General features: G+C 42.6%; 1 protein-coding gene across 3 annotated transcripts in view; it reads right to left on the bottom strand.

Moving 5' to 3' along the window:
* Positions 1 to 15,959, bottom strand: part of CADPS (calcium dependent secretion activator) — a 218,687-nt gene that overhangs the window by 64,029 nt on the left and 138,699 nt on the right. The window contains exons 14-17 of one of the 3 annotated variants that reach the window (XM_054387509.1): positions 7,172 to 7,273; positions 6,146 to 6,209; positions 5,247 to 5,370; positions 2,750 to 2,818 (exon numbers count right to left, since the gene is read on the bottom strand). In XM_054387509.1, coding sequence (XP_054243484.1) covers positions 2,750 to 2,818; positions 5,247 to 5,370; positions 6,146 to 6,209; positions 7,172 to 7,273 — 359 coding nt within the window. Of the gene's footprint in view, positions 1 to 1,858; positions 1,877 to 2,749; positions 2,819 to 5,246; positions 5,371 to 6,145; positions 6,210 to 7,171; positions 7,274 to 15,959 lie in introns of all 3 variants that reach the window. The other 2 variants (XM_054387508.1, XM_054387510.1) reach the window with 2 other exon arrangements.

The following is a 15,959-nucleotide window of genomic DNA, read 5'->3' as shown; positions in this document are numbered from 1 at the left end:
AAGAAGCCTCTTTTTAGAGAGACCAAAACCAAATCACAATATTAGAGATACTTGTTCTGAAAACTTAATACACCTCTTACACTAAACACAATAAATTGTCAAGCTAACAGCTATCACCTTAGCTGACATCATCTCCAGAGCTGCCTGTATCCAACTCCTGCAGTGAAAGTGGCACTTGCGTTCCTGGGATCCCCCAGTACCATGGCACAGTGCAGCACATTTCACAAGGTCTGTGCTTAAGGGATGGAGAAATTATTAATTTTTAAAGGAATGATGGATTCTTGACTTATATAAATAAGCAGATGAACACTTACTAAAAGGTTGCATTTATTAATCTGAGTGTTAGTAGGTTTGTCTGATTAATAATTAAAACAAGTCATTCATCTTTAATTGTTTTAGTGTAGTGTTCTGTTTAGTGTCCTATTTCAAATCAATATTTTTAAAGCAAGGCAAGAGACTACATACTTTTCAAGAGAAAGGACATCAAAGGGTGACATTTGTGTGTTTAAGAAGCTTTTTCAGTATCTCATTTTTATTCTCGCTTCTAGCAAAATAAATAAAAAGTCAGGCCAAAACCCAGTCACTTCTGACTTCACTTAAACTGAGGAAGTGGTTTCAAGTTGAGTCCTGCTGACCTTGCCTGAAAATTTTTCATTTTAGACAATGGGAGATCTGTGGGCACGAAGCAGCGGAGTCACAACTCCCTGTGTCCTTTCACTCGCTCCAAGCACCGAGAAGAAGCAGTTTTATTTTAAAACGAGCTGGGCCATAGAAACGGTCTTCTGAATTTCTGAACTGTGAGCACATGACGAGGTGCTGCTGCCAGTCACTGCACAACAGCTCAGTGCACAACAGCTCAATGCATAACAGCCTGTACTCGCTTAATGGTCACAGCTGGGATTGTTCTATTTGCTGGTGGGTTACTTGCACCTCTCGTAGCCGTAAGGAAAAATTATTCTCTATTTTATAAATATTTTTTCTGTATTAAAAATTAACTTTATTGTTAGGCAATAGCTATAGATCATGGGCCAGATTTAAGCTGAGGAGCCCTGGGGAAGCCAGGGCAGAACCTGGCTCAGACTCTGTGCTGCTTTTGAAAAGCCGTTTCCCTTTACAAAACAGAGCTGAAACCAACCCTTTCTTCTTTTTTTTTTTTTTTTTCCACAAAACAGAACAATCTACTCACAAAAAGATATGAACAGTTCAGGCTTCAAGGACTTTCCAACTAGGACTCTGAGATACAACAGAAACGCAAACAGGGGCTGCAGAGCTCCACCATCACTTCTGAAGTGAAGGGCACTTGAGCTGAGCCTTTGCCTTGTTACATGTCACCACAAGTTATAAACGAGAGACAAACACAACTTCTGTCCCACTGGTTAGTTTGGTACACATTAACAACAACAGAAAAAGAAAAAAGAAAGGAAAATAATTAAAAACCCAGTCCTCCCATCAGGTCATAAAACAGAAGATATGAAAACCAAAAATGAACGTTAGTTTAGCTATAAATGTGCTTGTTAGGTGTGTTAAATTAAATGGCCAAATTACCAACATCTTTTCACCCAAAACGAGCTGCAGTGCTTTTAGAGAACAAGAAACTTTCTCTTTACAAAGGCTAGATTCTCTGAAACTGTCTCCTAAGAAGACACTACATTTCTATAAGGTATTTCTAATCTATGCTCTATTCTAAGGAAGGAGGAAAAGGAGATTACGTAGACAGCACAAATTAACTCCTTAAGTATCAATGCATCTCCATTTTCAGCCTGAAGGAGTACATATCTTAAGGAGCTATGATAAAAGAAAACAAAATAAATATAACTCAACAGTCCTAGCAATTTATAATGCATATACAATTGTTCACCTGCATCCTTTTGATTCTCTATATGAAAGAGAGAAAGCAACAAGGAGAGAAAAGAGAGAAACAAGAACAGATATGCAGGATTAATGAGCAAGTGGACCGCACAGCCCCCCAGTTATGCGTGATATATGACATTTGAAAAGAAGAGAAGTCGCCCCCATCTCACCCCCCCCACCCCCCAAAGCATGGGGTTACCAAAAGAAGCTCCTTTCACGGAGGTGAAAGAAAACGCTGCACAAAGAGAAAACCAGAGAGGGCGAGCTCTGAGGACACAGAGGGGATCTCCAAGTGACAGCGGGACTGGGGTGTCCCCTCCAGAGCTCGGTGCTAAGGACTCAGTAAAAAATGTCAAGGAGGAGAGTGAGTATAAAGCACATCCTTCTGCTTGAGAGCTAACAGACAGGAGACATGTAAGATCTGATGTACAGAAAAAGGACAGCCTCATACGATCTTGTACACAGGATTGGGTAAAGAGCTTATACGCAGGCAAAGGGACGGCTTTTTCCAAGTGTCCTTTATCTGACCTCTAGCTCACTTCTCCCCGATGAAGCTGCTACCTTTTGATTGTGTACCAGTGACAAGCACTTTACAAATTGGGGTTACACAGAAGCAAAGTAAAAATGCATTCAGGTCACGGACATAAAGAAGAACTGAAAAAACTTACAGACGGATCTGAGTTTATCACAAACAGATGGGTTCATTGCCTAACCTGGTTTAGGCTGATAAAAAGTGACTGGACTTCTCACACTGGGTTTCACAGACAGAAGCAACAGACAAGCCAATGCTAAAGGACTTGAAGCAAGGAGAGTGAGTTGGTTTGGATCTGGACTTTCTTGAGGTAATGAAAACAGAAAGAGTGAGGACAGCATGGAGAGGAGGGTGGTAGGTACTCACGAATGGTTAAATCCATCACTTGAGAGGCCAAGCAGAAGACAGGATGCTCATACATTTCTCTCTTTTTCCCTATAAAAGAGGATTTGGGCATGCAAGAGGCTTAGGTCAAAGGTAAGAGGTTATAGGTCAGAGGAAAACTTTTTATTAGGTTAAAAGGAAAGTAGCCGTAGAGTATTTTGGGATACACACAGAATAAAAGGAAGAAACAAAAAGAAAAAAAAAAACAAAAAGAAAAAAAAAGGAGGGTTAAAATTGGAGATCTACTGGATTAACCATTCAGCATGCCCATGAGTCACAAGAGAAGCTGTGACCATGACTCTAGAGGTTTGCTCTGAACTGTTTGCAAGAATATAATGATCAAAACGTCATGAATAGAGGGAAATAGAGTATCATTGGTTTAAGGCTCCAAGATACTAAGGATTTCAGCCTTCAGTATCTAAGGCTTTCGCAGGTATTTCTTCATAAGCATAGCCTCAAGCACTGCTGCCACTGATTTGCTTCTGCATGTCTGACAAAACTCCCTCAAACGTGTGGCTATTCAAATGTCAGCTTTCAAATGCAAGATTTCAAAGCCCCGTATGGCGCAGAATCGCATCTCACCGAGGTGAATTTGTTATTTGCTCTTCTAAGGAAGTCTCTGAACAAGTCGTGGTCTATGCTCATGAGAGAAAACCTGATGCATGCAGCTGGCGGATGTTGGGTTGTTCAAATTAACAATCCCAGCATGCTTGGTGTGACAACCACTTTTATAGAGATAGCATCAAAAAAGTGGCTGTGGCCAATCACAGATAAAAGAGGAGAAAAGCAGAAGAGAGCAGGTAGTGTGGAATGAACTATTTCTCTGAAAAGGTAGCTGGAAAAAAATAGGTTTGTTGCTTCAAAGTATTCCCAGACCTAAAGTCACAGTGCAAAAAGGAGGGCAGATAATTCACACAACCAAGAAGAATTGAGGCACAAAAGGAAAAGTACACACTAACTGTTCTACTTTGGAAATGAATGCATTTTTACTTACAGATCATAAAGTTTGTTTTTGCATAGATTTATCTGAAAGAAGAGAGCAAATCTTACCAAGGAGTTAGTGATATTTACACAGAGAACCTAAGGGAGCCAGCCCTGGGTAGAAGCATCCATCAACAGAAAAGCTGCTTTTGATTCTCAGTCCTTCTCCAACCTTGTCAAGTATATTTAAACATTGCATTTTACAGAATACACCAATTAAAATATCCTGTGAAGTTGAGTACTTCGATAAATTGCCTGATAATACAGTGCTTATGAAACCTTCGTTCCTTCTCTATTTTTGTCACTCATTACCAAGTCAAGAGTTGATAAACATCCTTTTAGTGCCCAATTCTTAAGTGTTTCTCACTGGATGCATAACAATGAATTCATTACCACTGGTACACAATTTGCATCGTTAGACAGAAAAAAAATGGAAAAAGAGAGGACATGTCATGTACAGAACCTGGACAATTTGTCATATAATAACCCAATTTTTCATGTAAACAAGCAAAGAACAAATCAGAGGAAGTTTGGGGTGGTTGTTGTTTGGTTTTCTGTTTTTGTTTGTTTGGGCTTTTTTTTTTCTCTCCTCTCAATATTGTCCTAGAGGCATACAACAATAATCTCAGCTGTGGGAAAGCTTCACATCACACACAACAGAAACTCAAAGTCTAGAGCAGAACATACCATTCATCTGGAACATACAGGTTTAAGCATTTGGGAACTCGGATAAAGTTGGGTAGGAGTTTCAAGTTGGGAACAGCAGCCAACAATGTACCAACATAAACTGATTAACATATAAAGAATGACTGAATTGTAGAGCTTCAGCTAACACATATCCTCCAGCAAGCTTTAAAATGTCTTTTTGATGGCTACATGTGTCTCTGGTCACTGGTTATTATTCTCCCATAATTTAAAAGGTCAATAATATCAGCTATGCCAGATTTAGAGTGACAAGAAAGAAATCTAATGCAAGTATGGGATCACTGATCGATGACTACTATATATCTACTGCAAGGACAATGAAACACTCCCAGAAAAAAGACATTTTAAATTGGCTACAAACAATTAAACATAGATTAAACAGTTTTCCAGCTTCTTATTTTTTGTTTCCTGAACTCCACTGTCACAAGCAATTAGCTACACTATACCTTCATCTTGTAAGATGACATCCCAAGTATTTCTCAATTTGTTTTTAAAACCACGACATGAGTCTGAATACTACACCACTGGCCAAATGCACTAAAGATCAAACAACAACAAAAAAAGCCACAGCTCCTTTTAACTGTTTCATGTCTCTTTTCCAGAAAAAGAAACGTTTTGCACAGCTCCCATTCTTATGTGCTTCCAAAGCCAACACCACAAAAATGATTCAGAATCGCATCAGTTTTATTGACAAGTGAACAAATAACAAATGAGCTTCTTTTAAATAGCTCCCAGCCACAGTTGCCACCTAGAAACATAACAAAATTTTAATTGCACAAAGAAAGAGCCTTACCTTCAATTTTGGCATACTCTGACAGTCGAGTGTAATTGACCAGAGCTGCTTGCTCCAAGCATTTACGGATGACTGTTTTTACCTCTTCTTGAGGGACCGGAGTAACTATGTCTTTCATCAGAACCTTGACACAAGAAAATCTGATTTGTTGTGGCATCAGGCACACAGGACTGCTTTTCTCCAAGCCTAGCACAGGCATCCATTCCTACACTAGTGCTGTGTGGCTCTTGGAGTATGCGTACAATATGCAGGATCCACTACAAGGTCACCTTAGCCAGCTTGAGATGTGGGACCTACCCCACTGCTGTAGTGTTCCACTTCTGTATCTATATCCTAAGGCATGCTCCAAAATCTGCGCTTTTGATTTTTCAGTACATGACATTAAGATCTCTCACAACTCGCTTAGTGTCAGGCAATGTTATGCCCTCCCCAGGCTTTGCTGAATGACTTGGGCTTAAGTCTAGGCTTGGCCATATTGCAGGTTACCAGAGGTGAGAAGGAAGCTGCAGCAGCAGGAAGGCTGAAATAGGGATGGGGAAGATGGTGGTGAGCAGGTTTCCTGTGGTTAAGGGGAAGGAGACTGCCTTAAGATGGGAATTTCAGCAGACATCAACGAGGCATCATTTACAAGGATCTACAGTATAGATGCTTGTCAGCAATATCCTCCACCCTTAACCACCAGCACAGACACAGGCTGTGCTGCCTTTAGCGGCCAGGCTACACACTGGCCTCTGAGCTGAAGCAGGAGAGGTAACAGCTCCACCTAAACCCCCACATTCCGGTATTTACTATCATTAATTATACGTCCTATGCATCCCAATAGTTCCTCAGCCTCTTCTGGATAGAAAGATACATGAATACAGGTAGTTTTAACTGCTCTCTGTTGTTCTCACACTTACCCTTTCCAGCAGCGACAGAGTAGCTTTTAGTGCACCTTCTGGACGGCCAAATGGAAAGCAGTACCTAGAAAAATCACATCACGTTAACATCAGATCAGGTGCCTTCCCAGTGCTGTAAAGGTGCTTTCCTAAATATGCCCAAGTAATTCTCTAGTCCCTCTGCCCAGAATGAGCAGTTTCTACAGGGTAACTTGCCAAAAGGATTTGGTGGAGTGCACACTAAGGCAGCACAAAAGAGTATGGGGTAGTAATAAGTTTTAGTAGTTTACTATGTCTGGGTGTCACCTAGAGAGTTTTTAGATCCCCCAGGGGAGAGTTAAATACCATCTTCTTGTAAAAAATGGATTTAAAAAGCCCATCTGGAAGGGACATTTACTTCCAGTCACAGTCCTGGCAATGCAGCAGGCTGTAGGTGAGCAGGTGACCAATCTGCCACCCCTGCCAAGGGGCAGCAACTCAGGGCTCCCACAGGAGCTGTGTGTGTAGATGCTTGGGTATGTGGATTTGCTCATCACCTCACTGCATGCAGATGTGTACAACCTGCTCAGGACCCTGCTGGTGTGCTGGGGGCAATGCATCCCTTTTGGAGAGGGCAGCATCCACCCTTTCTATGACTAAGACATCCTTGCAGAAAGCCCTTCCTGACGCTATCATAGAATCACAGAATGCTTTGGGTTGTAAGTGATGTATAATAGAGAGAAGGGAAAATAAATGGGTAATAACTGAGCAGAAGAGAACAGAGAAATAAGAGGGTGAGGGATTTTTATTGTTTATATATTTTATTAAAAGTATTACCATGCCTATGAGAAGAAAATGGTTTGAAAGATCCTTTAAAGTTATATATTTAAAATCACTCTCCAGTTACAGAAATGCAACAGTGGAAGCATCACTGCCCTGTGTAGGTCTGTGCCGCTTACACAAAATTTCTGTGTGCATTCAAAACCTGCCTTTTGCTTTTGCTGGTTATAGGAGGGAGCTGGGAGGAAACAAGTCCTCTCACATTCAGCCTGGGTCCTCTGCCTTTACCTAAAATGTGTGATCTGGTTCTCCAGAAGCAAACGAAGTCGCTCCTTGATCTCTTCAAATCGCTCTTTCTCGTCTACGGTCACAGTTCCTATCCCGTCAGGCCTGGAGGAGAAATGCCATGAATGACTCAGACTCCACCTCACTACCCTGATAACTCATCCCCATAGTACACACCACACTGCCCTTTTGGGAAGAGATGTCACCAACTATGAGACCTGGGACAGAGGATGTGCCGCACTGAGACACAGGTGGTCACAGCAGGACAACTGCCAAAGGATCACAAACAAACAAACAAACAAACATATATCTTGTCCTAGAGGGATATTCTGGATGTGGGCCCCACTCCCCTTTATTTTTTTTCTGAGATAGAGAAGTTGGAACAAGCAGAATGTCCTTTTCCATATGGGTATATGAGAGGGAGCACAGTGCCAGCTCTCACTGAAGGATGGGGCCCACTGCTGACAAACCAGGGAGTTAATTTCTGTAGGAAAATTCAGCTGCTACTTTAACACAATTCACAGCAGAAAAGCGTATCGACAACAGGCGTATATGCAAATAGAACATAAAATTCTGCACTCCTTCGTAACCACTGAATCACCCCATTACTGAGATTTCTTGAAGTGAACCATCTTCAATATATTCTGCCGAGATATGCCTCCAGAGTGACATGCATTTTGTACTTGAAAATGCAATGCCTTTCTGGTCATTTAATTTTAATTTGTAAAAAGTAACAGTTTGGTACATTTTATCAGAGATTTGCTGACAATTCAGGGCGCTCTGGTATTTCAGGAGTGCACAGGAGTGCGTTGTGAGACACCCAGGTCCTGCTGCTTGGGGGTATTGCTCATCTTTCACAGAGCACAGTGTGCAGGCAAACACTGATGAAGCTCTCCTGGGGCTGGATGATGCGGTGGTCTCTGTGCTCTTCCACCCCATATCTCTGCTGGTGCCAACCCATCTGAGAGCCAAAAGCAGCAATCCCCTCCTTCTCCCCACACCTACACAGCAAGACTCTGCCATGCAGCAGAATCCCATGTGAGAGGAGAGAGTGACTCTAATCCATCCACCAAAGGAATCGGCCAGGCAGACAATCAACCGCACCGCTTCCCACTGCCGGCAAGCAAAGTCCACGGATTTGTGTACTCCTGGGCAACTCTGCCAGCACAGGCACTCTTTAGGTAATGTAAGACGTCTTAAAATCGAACAAATGTGCTTACTTAAAGGCCTCCTCCAGTGTTCAGCCTAAGCTGCATAAATCCACAGTACTAGACTGGTTTGGCTGTACAAAAGACTTGGCAAGGGATTACAAAGCTTCTAATGAACCTCCTGTCAGGGGTTAATTGGTTGGCTTTATTTTCCTCTTAAAGAATCAAAGGCCCTAAACTTAAAAAAAAAACAAAACAAACTTCAAACCAACCCACAACCTATAAAAAATTAAAAGTTATAAAATCTGTGCAACCACTTCTCCTTGACCCTGCATTTAGTAAGCTCTTAATATCATAAACATGAACTCTGATATTCCAACACAGGTGAATAAACCATTAAAACATTTTGGAAGAGGAACTTGCAAACTGTACATGGTATTTAGTGCAAAATTTTACAGCTAAATATACATTTAATAAAACTTGCAACATGGACACAGAAAAAGACTTGAATACCAGGGCATGCTTTTAAATTTAAACAGCATTTAATCAGAAATCTTTACTTGAGTATTTGCCAAATTCATTTGTGTATTAAGGAATGAAAAAAAAAAAAAAGGAAAAGGAAAAAAAGATTTAGGCTGAAACTTTGATAAAATGTCTCAGCTGGGGAACACATTTCATAAACAAGTTTGGAAGTATGGATCTGGTCTCATTAGTACCTAATTAGGACTAGTTATTTTGAAGAAATGAGCAAGCCACAGGAAAAAAAAAAACACTAAATTAGATATTGAGCAAAAATTAATGTCTGAACACGCTTAATGCATTTTTATTCCAAAGTTCCATAAAATATCTAATATTCAGACAGAGCTCTTCATGCCTTCTGTAATGCTGTGCACCTCACAGTGCTGGTCTGCTCCCAAGCAGAGGAGCAGATACCTCAAATGAGACCGCAATAAATGCTGTACATGAAGGGGCAGGGTTGAAGACCTCATTTGACTTCTGGCATTTGGTTCTTCCCTTGCACTCCTAACAGCTCAGAGAGTGTCACTAGGTTAATTGTATCAGCGCTGACAAACGAGGTAGGAAAAGCTGCCTGCTTTGGTTGTGATTTGCTGTTGGACTGGAAATGGTCTGAAAGTTATGTTACCCTTTGCTGGGTCAATAACCTCAACTGGCTAGATTTAATGGTGGGATATGACAGCTTGGGTTGGGTTGCAGCCCTCTCACATGAATCACAGTTTCTCACTGTATCCAAAGGGCTTTGGTTTTGCCAGGACTCATTATTTAGCATTCACCACATAATGACTTGTAGTAGGCACCTGAAACAGGCTGACATTACCAGAATCAGTCACCTCCTGGTTGGACAGTGGAAGCTCTAGCAGCATCACTTTGAAAACATTGACTCAAAGAAAGATGAATGCTGAGCACCAGAGAGGGAACCTCTGGCCAGTTCAGCTCTCATCCAAGTCATAATGTCCCAAGGGATGCCAACCCAACCACCAAGGATTGCATAGACCATATAGGCTTAATCCCCTGGTCTTGGCCTTTCCCGAGGTCTTTGTGAGCCAGGAGGACATCAAACCCAGTGGCTCTGGCCACCACTCCCTCCACACAGGGCCCACTGCATGGTGTAAATGTGCTCTGCTCTCACATATCGTGCTGCAGCAAACTTGAGACAATCTACAGGTCAGCTGTAGCCATTTTTGGAGCAGCGCGGATGTCTGGAAGGGCCTGCCAACTGAGAGTCATCACCACGGCAAGGACTCCCTTTCTCACCCAGCTGTGGACTATATTGCATCTGACATGATGAGCATCTCTTGAATCTACCTTTCAAATTTTCGGCAAACCATTTTCTCACTGTCCTTCACAAAGTTGACATTTTCGGCAGCATGATAGGAAAGATGTCATGTCGGCTGCTTTTCAAGTTGTTGTCACAGTGGTTAGCACCAGTTCTGTCATCTTTGCTTTCCTCACAATCCCCCATCTTGAGCCATGTCACAAATAATAATACTTCCACTGTTTTTGTCAAATTTCAAATACTATAACCCAGCTGCACATCTTCAGACTTAGTAGTTATGTTAATCTTTGTTGCTCATCTTCCCAGAAGCTGAAGCATTAGGAACTCATTAATTAGTGACAAATGCAGGATATACATAGAACTGGAAAAAAACATTACCCAAAGCCCCGCACTTAATTTATTAGCTTGATAATTTTGAAACCTGATTAAATATTCAAGTCAAATACACTTTTAAAATGTAATCTTTTTGAGAGAACATATTTATTTTCCCTTTTGCAAGAACACAAAGGGTATATAGCTCAGCATCGCTGCAATTTAAGATTCACTTCTGTGCTCTAGACAATTCCAGTACATGGCTGATGGGGCTGAAAAAAATCCCCAGGAGAAGCTCAAGTCACACCAGCTCATTCTGATAATTATTGGCAATTTTGTTTTCAGCAAAGGTCTCCAGACCAACTTTGATATTTGCTCTTTGATCTCATGGGCAGAAGCACTGAATCCTCCAGCAAGCAGCAGTGCTGCAGCAAGGCTGGCTAAAATGCAGCTGGAGGAAATGGATGTTTGCACATGCAATCATTAGTGCACCAAAGCAGTGATGAGAGGAGAGCAACAGGGGCAAAAAAAGTCCTGTATGTACATGGTATATACAGATGCAAGAGGGACACAGTGGGTTTGAGTCTATGAACTTGGGTCAACAAACCACACAAACATCTCCATCTTTCTGGAGACATAATTTCATCTGATTCTCTATAGCTCCTGCTCAGGGACACTTGAGGTGTATGGCAGAAGTTGTGGGCACAGAGGGAAGCAGAAGGGCAAAAAAGGCAAGAAAAATAAATAAGGAAAATTTTAATTATAAGTAAACAAGTTTCAGATGACTCCTTCTGCTGCAGATTCACTGTGTTGGCTCTAAATGAGTAAATTCCCACTGTAAATATTTCATATGGAAAGTTTTAAATGCCACTTTCCTAATCCCCCTTGTTTTTAAGTTTTAAGCCAAGAAAACAACATCAACAAAACAGGTGGTGAAATACAAAAAAAAAAAAATAATGGTTGCAACTTAAACAGCAAAAAATGATAGCCCTTGTTTAGCTTAGATGGTTTCTGCAAATTCCAGGGCTAATTATAAATTATAATTAGGACCTGGGATCCTAAGGCCACTGCTTTATTCTATGAATCCTGCCTCCCCCCATGCCCTTTTCTAATTATACCCAGTGCCCCCAGGGCTAGTTATGCTGCTAAAACAAATATATCAAAATGATTTTTTTAACAAAGACTAATATATGAAGCAATAGCATGCATTTGTATGCAATTATAAATATACACTATAGCTCCAGTGGGTTAATCTCTTTGACATAAGTCTGTATGAAATACCAAGGCGGCTTCTAAATGAAAAGACATATCATCTTTTACACCTTTTATGTTTAACTTGTCTACACTTTCTTTTTTTTTTTTTTTTTTTTTTTTAACTGGGGAAAATATTGCTTACACGTAGCAAACAGATCTTTGCACGCACTGTGAGCCCTGGCATGCAGAGCCAAGGAGAAAAAAAACAATGTCAAAAACTGATGCAAATAATTTGATTTTTTAAGTAACAACTCAAATATAAAACACGTGCTGCCTTCAGCTCCCTTGCTGGTTGCCAGGTGCAGCACATATGAGCTATACAGTAAACATCGATGATTAGTGCCTTGGACGGCATGTGTCAGGAGAGGCTTTCAAAGGATCCCTTGCAGGAAGACTTGCCTGTGCGAAGTCCCACCGGTTGCATGGGGACAGGCTCTGGGGAGGTGGGCAGGACCACAGCTGCCTGCCTGCTGCCTCCTACATCTCCCCCCAGCAAATCTGACCTGAAAGAGCCCACCTGTTCAGACCCCTTGAAAAAAAGCTTATTCAGCAAACATTGATTTTCCCCAACTCCCCTTTCTTCTGGGAATTCACACCCTGCAGGAAAAGCTGGTTGAAAGCCCTTTGTTCAGTCCAACCCTCTGCTCGCTCTCCTGGGTGCACCCCAGCAGCCTGCCCCAGATGCTGCAGAGCACGGGAGCCATTTCGTCCTCCCAACTCCTGCCTTCCTTTGGCTTGGGCTCCCCTCCACACCGCAGTGCTGAGCCAAGTCACGGCTCATCGCTTCTCATGTGCGATCCGCACCCCTGACGCACCGCAACTGAACCGGATGGTTTCTGAGCACTGCCATCCTACACCCATTGTAATGAATCACGTCAGTGTCCGCACGGAGATGGTGATCTGCTGGTGGCTGGCAACCCACCACCCTTCAGCACAGACACCAGATCCTACCCGACAGACAGCCCTAAAACACACTGTGTCACCAGGGACTTAGCATGAAGCTGCCTGGCACACAGAGACAGCACCTAACAAAAGGTTATGGGTATTATACCCTGCTGGGCTTTAACCTGCTCTACTGCAGCCAGGGTGGTAAACCCGAATGGGATGTGGAAACTACGCACAAAATACTATGGAAAGCACATAAAGATACTGTGATAAAGTATTCACATACCTACTACTTCTTTTGAGGGACCAATAATGTCCTTTTTGTTTTTTTTTAACTAGGTGTAAGGAAACCTTGCATTTATGTGAAACAGCCAGATATGTATTAGAATAGCACAGAAAAAATTGCAATTATGCTATTCAGGCTTTTCAATTCCTCAAGGTCTATGACAATAACAACATTTCTGCTAGCTTCCAGTTGTTAGAAACTAATGAAAGCTAATGCTCATGTTAGCTACTGAAAATGCTACTTCTTGGAAACAAGTTTGATGCTGTAAAATACAGCTTATAGAGGAAAAGTCAAGCCACTGATACACCAAATTAATAGATTTGTAACTACTTGGACATTGGGTAAATTGTCATCTAACCACTCACACAAAATGACATTGTTCAGATGCTTTTACACTGGAATAGATTCAGTCTAGCATCTTGATTTTGATAAGCTCAATGATTGCTAATAGTTAGCATGGACACAATCAGTATTTTAGTCTTATTTTCACATGTTTGGGATTAGCAAGTAAAAAAAGAGTCTTTTTTTTTGTTTTAAAATTTAAAAATGAAGTTACTATATGTCTAAATCCAAAAAAGGCACATGCCAGACCAAGGTCACTCCTGAAAGCTACTCCTTCAAAAGGCACAGGAACCCTACTCAAGGTTTTGGGTGCTGATTTTGGGCCTGGGAAAGGTGAGATCAATTTTCTGCTGCCCGATGCTTCTCCTGTAAACAGACACGGGAGCAGTGAGGCTCTTCCAACACATCACCTCTCTGTGTGCCAAACGACACCAGCCACCAGCAGTACTGTCACAGTCCTCCAATGTGAGTATACCAATAAACATGGAAACAGAAGGCAGGGAAAGACTGGGGTGATCATGTAAAATCTTCTAGAATTTTACCCCAAATAAGTATGTGGTCTTAAACCCATTCCAGCTTCCTGCCTTCACTGGTGTTTGGAGGATTATCCATAGAGGAAAGCGACGGTCTCATTACTATGGTGGTTGTACCAAATGTAAACACACATCAATAAACTCATGGTGTGTGTGTTGCTGGATGCCTCAGTAACTCTATGCCTTTCTTACCTGTCACGTAGGCAAATGCATCAAAAATCCCCACAGCTTTCATAATGGCAGGACTTTACAAAAGGCATCCAGTGATACCTTGTGGACAAAATCCAGTTATCAACTCCCTAGTGACCACAATAGTGAAAAAGCCTCCAATTCCTGTCTTAATGAAGAGCCAATACCTGGGTAGAAGGAAACCATGTAGATATTCAGCAAGCAGTTTTGGCTGGTCCCTGCCTTCCTGACAGCCTGCATGTAACATATTCAGGTATCTGCAGGAGGTGAAACTTAGGACAAGGAATTTATATTTACCTCTATTTTTAGTTGGATGAACATAACAGAAAAATTAAGGGGACTGTCATGCAAATAGCAGTGATTTACAGCCTTAGTTTAGAGAGATTATGTCAGGCTTTCAGGAGTCTGAATAAGCTACTGGAGCCCAAAGGAGGGGGGGGAGACCAAACCCTGACACAGAAAGCAAGAGGGCTCCAAAACATGCCCCCAGATCCCGTTTTGACCATTTCACCTGCTGCGGCTGCAGGGTCAGCTCCAAGCTGGAGGTGCATTTCCACCAGCAGCCGTCCTGCTCCCATCCTGGCTGCAGTGCGGTGGCCGTGCCACTGAGGCGGGAGCTGGACAGGCGAGGAGGCATCGTCCCCACGCTGATGCCTGTCATCCTGTCAGCCTCGACCTTCAGGCTGTCCTCAGCATCCGCACCACAGCCTGCCTGCACTTCCTCACTGACTGCAAGCGACTGTTGTCTCGCTGCCTGACCTTACGCAAACACGATACAAACAGACAGCCCACCTCAGCTCCATCACTGTCTGCTGCTAATACAGGAGATTGATAGCCACATGAAATTATCTCCCTGTTCAACCTTCATTACCGGGTGGCATATTCTGACTGACAGCCAACCTCATTCTGCGGAAAGCTAAACCACCCGTTCGGGTTTTTTTACTGTCTAAAAGCAAAGGCACTTCCTTTTGTAAGGAAAATCGACACTTTCTCTGCTTGGACAGAAGAAGCCTTTGTTGAATGGAAAAAACTCTTGTAACTTAATTCTTCCCAGATCATCGTGCATGCTAACAACAACACAATGCACAGCTGCTCCAGGATGTTCTGTTGGATGCTGAGCCAGGTCCAGGGGCAGGTGTGCTCCTGCCTCTACAAATTTTACACGGCAAGTTTTCAGCTCCCCCATGAGCTACAGGTCTCCTGGGGAGAGCATGGCCAACCCTACAACAATGAGCAATGTATGGACGCAGCAGGTGGGAGCTAAAAGGGTTAGCTAAAGAGACCCCAGTTTTACACACGTCACAACTGCCACTAAGGACTGCATGAGTAAATATTGGCTTTTCCTCGCTCTCTGCCAGCCAGCTCACAAACGCACGATGCATGAGTCCTTAACTGCTTTCTGAGAAGAAATCATGACTCCTCTGCTCTGATATTCATCTTTCTGAGGGTAGAAATGGAGCTGTCTTTTCCCTCAGACCCCCTGTGGTCCCTTTTTGTGACCTTATGATAGGAGAAGCCAGAATCCACACCCCACAGACTTCACACCAAACTCTCAGGCATTGCTCAGAGCCTGCCCTTGGGGGCAAAGTGCAATGTCACAGCCATGAAGCTCCAGCACAGAGCCTCCCACGACCCCCAGGCAACACAGAGATGGCAGTGACCAAGAAGGAATATGAACCTTCTGCCTTTTGACGAGAAGTCAACCAGCAGCTAAAGACAGCTAAGTCATCACAAAACATCTTATTTCTTTCTTGGAATCTGTTAAATTAATACTCAAATAGCCCATCCATGCTCGAGCTGCCCCTTTAAAGAGTGCCCAGTAGTGTCCCAGCATGGCGGAGCAGCTACACAAAGCTCTGGGCAGCTGAGCAGGCACGGGAGACACCATACAGGTTTTAAAGCAAGACATTTTCCTGAATCCAAAGCTCTTCAGCCCCATGGAGAGGCAATGACAGGGTGTTCCTTTTGCCAGTGCCTTCAGATACCTCTTGCCACCAATCCAAAAGAAGGTTCCAGCTCTGGCAACAATAGACCCTGTGAAGGTGTA

This window comes from Indicator indicator, chromosome 15 (assembly GCF_027791375.1).
Source record: "Indicator indicator isolate 239-I01 chromosome 15, UM_Iind_1.1, whole genome shotgun sequence".
NCBI classification, from domain to species: Eukaryota; Metazoa; Chordata; class Aves; order Piciformes; family Indicatoridae; genus Indicator; species Indicator indicator.
The sequence above is the reverse complement of the archived record's forward strand: the minus strand, read 5'-3'. Positions and strand labels throughout refer to the sequence as shown.